The sequence below is a fragment of the Salmo trutta genome, chromosome 14 (assembly GCF_901001165.1).
Source record: "Salmo trutta chromosome 14, fSalTru1.1, whole genome shotgun sequence".
In the NCBI taxonomy this organism is placed as follows: domain Eukaryota; kingdom Metazoa; phylum Chordata; class Actinopteri; order Salmoniformes; family Salmonidae; genus Salmo; species Salmo trutta.
This window is the reverse complement of record NC_042970.1, coordinates 78,161,910-78,166,909: the sequence shown is the minus strand read 5'-3', so window position 1 is coordinate 78,166,909 and position 5,000 is coordinate 78,161,910. Positions and strand designations below refer to the sequence as shown.

At 44.9% G+C, this 5,000-nt stretch overlaps 2 protein-coding genes and 1 long non-coding RNA gene across 3 annotated transcripts in view; 1 reads left to right on the top strand and 2 right to left on the bottom strand.

Annotated features, from left to right (window-relative positions):
* Positions 1–5,000, bottom strand: part of ncf4 (neutrophil cytosolic factor 4) — a 34,286-nt gene that overhangs the window by 5,902 nt on the left and 23,384 nt on the right. The window contains exons 7-9 of the mRNA XM_029689722.1: positions 2,636–2,734; positions 1,823–1,992; positions 1,420–1,485 (exon numbers count right to left, since the gene is read on the bottom strand). Of these exons, the coding sequence (XP_029545582.1) occupies positions 1,420–1,485; positions 1,823–1,992; positions 2,636–2,734 (335 nt within the window). The remainder of the gene's footprint in view (positions 1–1,419; positions 1,486–1,822; positions 1,993–2,635; positions 2,735–5,000) is intronic.
* Positions 2,764–5,000, top strand: part of LOC115147476 (parvalbumin alpha) — a 44,580-nt gene continuing 42,343 nt past the window's right edge. Inside the window, exon 1 of the mRNA XM_029689724.1 lies at positions 2,764–2,903. The gene's annotated coding sequence lies outside the window, so the exon portion shown is untranslated. The remainder of the gene's footprint in view (positions 2,904–5,000) is intronic.
* Positions 4,621–5,000, bottom strand: part of LOC115147478 (uncharacterized) — a 2,218-nt gene continuing 1,838 nt past the window's right edge. The window contains exon 2 of the long non-coding RNA XR_003866352.1: positions 4,621–5,000. This exon is cut by the window's right edge and continues 1,699 nt beyond it. This is a non-coding gene — a long non-coding RNA (uncharacterized LOC115147478).

Sequence of the window (5,000 nt, the reverse complement as noted above, 5' to 3'; positions counted from 1 at the left end):
TTTCATCACATTCCCAGTGGGTCAGAAGTTTACATACACTCAATTAGTATTTCGTAGCATTGCCTTTAAATTGTTTAACTTGGGTCAAACGTTTCGGTTAGCCTTCCACAAGCTTCCCACAATACATTGGGTGAATTTTGGCCCATTCCTCCTGACACAGCTGGTGTAACTGTGTAGGTTCCGTCCCTCTCTTCGCCCCAACCTGGGCTCGAACCAGGGACCCTTGCACACATCAACAACTGACACCCACGAAGCATCATTACACATCGCGCCACAAAACCCGCGGCCCTTGCAACGCAAGGGGAACAACCACTTCAGGTCTCAGAGCGAGTGACGTAACTGATTGAAACGCTATTAGCGCGCACCACCGCTAACTAACTAGCCATTTCACATCGGTTACACTTGCTCGCACACGCCTTTTCAGTTCTGCCCACAAATATTCTATAGGATTGAGGTGAGGGCTTTGTGATGGCCACTCAATACCTTGACATTGTTGTCCTTAAACCATTTTGCCACAACTTTGGAAGTCTGCTTGGGGTCATTGTCCATTTGGAAGACCCATTTGCGACCAAGCTTTAACTTCCTGACTGATGTCTTGAGATATTGCTTCAATATATCCACGTAATTTTCCTTCCACATGATGCCATCTATTTTGGGAAGTGCACCAGTCCCTCCTGTAGCAAAGCACCCCCACAACATGATGCTGCCACCCCCGTGATTCTTGGTTGGGATGGTGTTCTTCGGCTTGCAAGCCTCCCCTATTTCCTCCAAACATAACAATGGTCATTATGGCCAAACAAGTTCTATTTTTGTTTCATCAAACCAGACGACATTTCTCCAAAAAGTACGATCTTTGCCGATGTGCAGTTGCAAAATGGCATCTGGGTTTTTTATGGCGGTTTTGGAGCAGTGGCTTTTTCCTTGCTGAGCGGCCTTTCAGGTTTTGTTAATCTCACAGAAAATCTGTGGAGGGAGCTGAAGGTTCGAGTTGCCAAACGTCAGCCCTGAAACCTTAATGACTTGGAGAAGATCTGCAAAGAGGAGTGGGACAAAATCCCTCCTGAGATGTGTGCAAACCTGGTGGCCAACTACAAGAAACGTCTGACCTCTGATTACCAACAAGGGTTTTGCCACCAAGTACTAAGTCATGTTTTGCAGAGGGGTCAAATACTTATTTCCCTCATTAAAATGCAAATCATTTTATAACATTTTTGACATGTGTTTTTCAGGATTTTTTTGTTGTTATTCTGTCTCTCACTGTTCATATAAACCTACCATTACAATTCTAGACTGATCATTTCTTTATCAGTAGGCAAACGTACAAAATCAGCAGGGGATCAAATACTTTTTTCCCTCACTGTATGTAGTGAAGAGTGGAGAGTCTGTTGATTCAGCAGTGGGATGTGTCTGGTATCTTACCTCATGCGTGCCAGTAGTTCTTTGTATGATGGCTGGGTGGCGATATCTTCTTCAACACACACATCCCTGTCACATACAGTCGCACCAATACATTATTAACTGGAATACATACAGTCACACCAATACATTATTAACTGGGATACATACAGTCACACCAATACATTATTACCTGGGATACATACAGTCACACCAATACATTATTACCTGGGATGCATACAGTCACACCAATACATTATTAACTGGGATACATACATTCATTATTATGGGACCTTTATGGGATTACACAGGAACGAACTTTCAGTTACTTTTAGTACATTTACAACACTGTTATAACATGTACGTATGCGTTCACACACGAGCATACACACACACAAGCACACACACACACACACAGTACACACACCTGGTGTCGACGCCCTGGGGTGTGAGCAGGTAGCAGCGCAGGCAGCTGTAAGACCCCGCCCCTTTACCTGAAGCGCCACCGCTCTCACCATCAGAGTCACTCTCTGGGAGGGGCTTAATGATCTTCACAAAGGATTCTGGGAAGATACCTGTCCGATCGCGCACTGTGCCCTGAGAGAGGGAGGGAGAGAGAGAGAGAGAAAGTGAGAGGGAGAGAGGGAGAGGGAGAGAGAGAGGTGGATTACTAAAGAGAGAGCTGTGAAGTGTGAGTGTGTATAAAAGCAGTTTTACATAGGCTCATTATCATGACCTGACTAATATCTCAGAAGTACTCAAGACACACATACAGAGATGGCCCGTGTGTGTGGCATTTTGAGTAATGCTTGACCCCTCCTGACCCCCTCTCTCCATCCTTCTCTCTCTCTCTCTCTCTCTCTCCTCTCTCTCTCTCTCTCTCTCTCTCTCTCTCTCTCTCTCTCTCTCTCTCTCTCTCTCTCTCTCTCTCTCTCTCTCACCTCTCCCTCCCTCCCTCCCTCCCTCCCTCCTATTGACCCTCCATCTCCCTCAATCCCTTCTCCTCACTCCACCTCTCCCTCTCCTCCCATCCTCCTCCCACCGTTCCTCCTCATCCCTCCCCTCTATTCACTCCTCTCCTCCTCCATCCCTCCCTCCTCCTCCTCCTCCCTCCCTCTTCCTCCTTCTCCATCCATCCATCCATCCCTCCCTCCTCCTCCTCCTCCTCCTCCTCCCTCCCTCTTCCTCCCTCTCTCCTCCATCCCTCCCTCTCTTCCTCCTCCTCTCGCCTGCAGCTCACCTCCAGCCAGTCTGTGTTAACTCTCCTCAGAAGGAAGATCACCTCTCCAGCTTTCATACTCAGCTCCAGTCGTCCGCTCCCACTGAAGTCGAAGACCACCTGGGAACCACACACACACACACGGAGGAGAACACACACACACACGGAGAACACACACACACACGGAGAACACAAACACGCCGGCAGGAGGCAGCGGACCAGGATCAACCGAGAGAAAGGGAGAGAAAGAGAGAGACGGACAGAGAGAGAAGACTGAGAAACCGAACAGGTAAGAGAGACTTATTTTACTTATCTGATAATGAAGTGAGTGAGAGAGAGAGCGAGAGAGAGCGAGAGAGAGAGAGAGAGAAAAATCAGCAGAAGACAAGAGGGAACAAGTGCAAGGAGCGAGGGATGAGAGAAAGAAAGAGGGATCCCTAAACGAGTCCAGAGAAAGAGAACAGGACACTGGTGTGAGTCAGGCTTTGAAGGGATGAAAAGGGAGATAAGTGTTTTTGTTTGTGACTAGAGCAGGTCTTCACAGTGCAGAAAATCACTATACAACACTCCTACAGACAACCGAGAGGAGTGTGTGTGTGTGTGTGTGTGTGTGTGTGTGTGTGTGTGTGTGTGTGTGTGTGTGTGTGTGTGTGTGTGTGTGTGTGTGTGTGTGTGTGTGTGTGTGTGTGTAATGCTGCACAACGCGTGGGATCGGACAGGCACAAAGCTAAGAAACACGAGACGAGAGACGAGAGAGAGCTGAGCGCTTAGCGAGTGGGCATGTGTGAGTGCATGTGTGCGTGCGTGCGTGCGTGCGTGGGAAAGGAGAGATGCAGGCGGTGCGTAAAAGTGGACAAGTTTGCAGTACTAGAAAACTGTGATGGAGAGAATGTGAAAAAAAGAGCTAAAAAGATAACACACTAAAAAGGGTTAAAAGCAAGTCATGATAGTGTATTTTATAGTGTGGCTTTAAGCTGAGTCGTGATAGTGCATTTTATAGTGTGGCTTTGAGCTGAGTCATGATAGTGTATTTTATAGTGTGGCTTTGAGCTGAGTCATGATAGTGTATTTTAGTGTGGCTTTGAGCTGAGTCAGGATAGTGTATTTTAGTGTGGCTTTGAGCTGAGTCAGGATAGTGTATTTTATAGTGTGGCTTTAAGCTGAGTCGTGATAGTGCATTTTATAGTGTGGCTTTGAGCTGAGTCATGATAGTGTATTTTATAGTGTGGCTTTGAGCTGAGTCATGATAGTGTATTTTAGTGTGGCTTTGAGCTGAGTCAGGATAGTGTATTTTAGTGTGGCTTTGAGCTGAGTCGTGATAGTGTATTTTATAGTGTGGCTTTGAGCTGAGTCATGATAGTGTATTTTATAGTGTGGCTTTGAGCTGAGTCATGATAGTGTATTTTATAGTGTGGCTTTGAGCTGAGTCATGATAGTGTATTTTAGTGTGGCTTTGAGCTGAGTCGTGATAGTGTATTTTATAGCGTGGCTTTAAGCTGAGTCGTGATAGTGTATTTTATAGTGTGGCTTTAAGCTGAGTCGTGATAGTGTATTTTATAGTGTGGCTTTGAGCTGAGTCGTGATAGTGTATTTTATAGTGTGGCTTTGAGCTGAGTCGTGATAGTGTATTTTATAGTGTGGCTTTGAGCTGAGTCATGATAGTGTATTTTATAGTGTGGCTTTGAGCTGAGTCGTGATAGTGTATTTTATAGTGTGGCTTTGAGCTGAGTCATGATAGTGTATTTTATAGTGTGGCTTTGAGCTGAGTCATGATAGTGTATTTTATAGTGTGGCTTTGAGCTGAGTCATGATAGTGTATTTTATAGTGTGGCTTTGAGCTGAGTCATGATAGTGTATTTATAGTGTGGCTTTGAGCTGAGTCATGATAGTGTTTTTTATAGTGTGGCTTTGAGCTGAGTCATGATAGTGTATTTATAGTGTGGCTTTGAGCTGAGTCATGATAGTGTATTTTATAGTGTGGCTTTAAGCTGAGTCATGATAGTGTATTTTATAGTGTGGCTTTGAGCTGAGTCATGATAGTGTATTTTATAGTGTGGCTTTGAGCTGAGTCATGATAGTGTATTTTATAGTGTGGCTTTGAGCTGAGTCGTGATAGTGTATTTTATAGTGTGGCTTTGAGCTGAGTCATGATAGTGTATTTTATAGTGTGGCTTTAAGCTGAGTCGTGATAGTGTATTTTATAGTGTGGCTTTAAGCTGAGTCGTGATAGTGTATTTTATAGTGTGGCTTTAAGCTGAGTCGTGATAGTGTATTTTATAGTGTGGCTTTGAGCTGAGTCATGATAGTGTATTTTATAGTGTGGCTTTGAGCTGAGTCGTGATTGTGTATTTTATAGTGTGGCTTTAAGCTGAGTCGTGATAGTGCA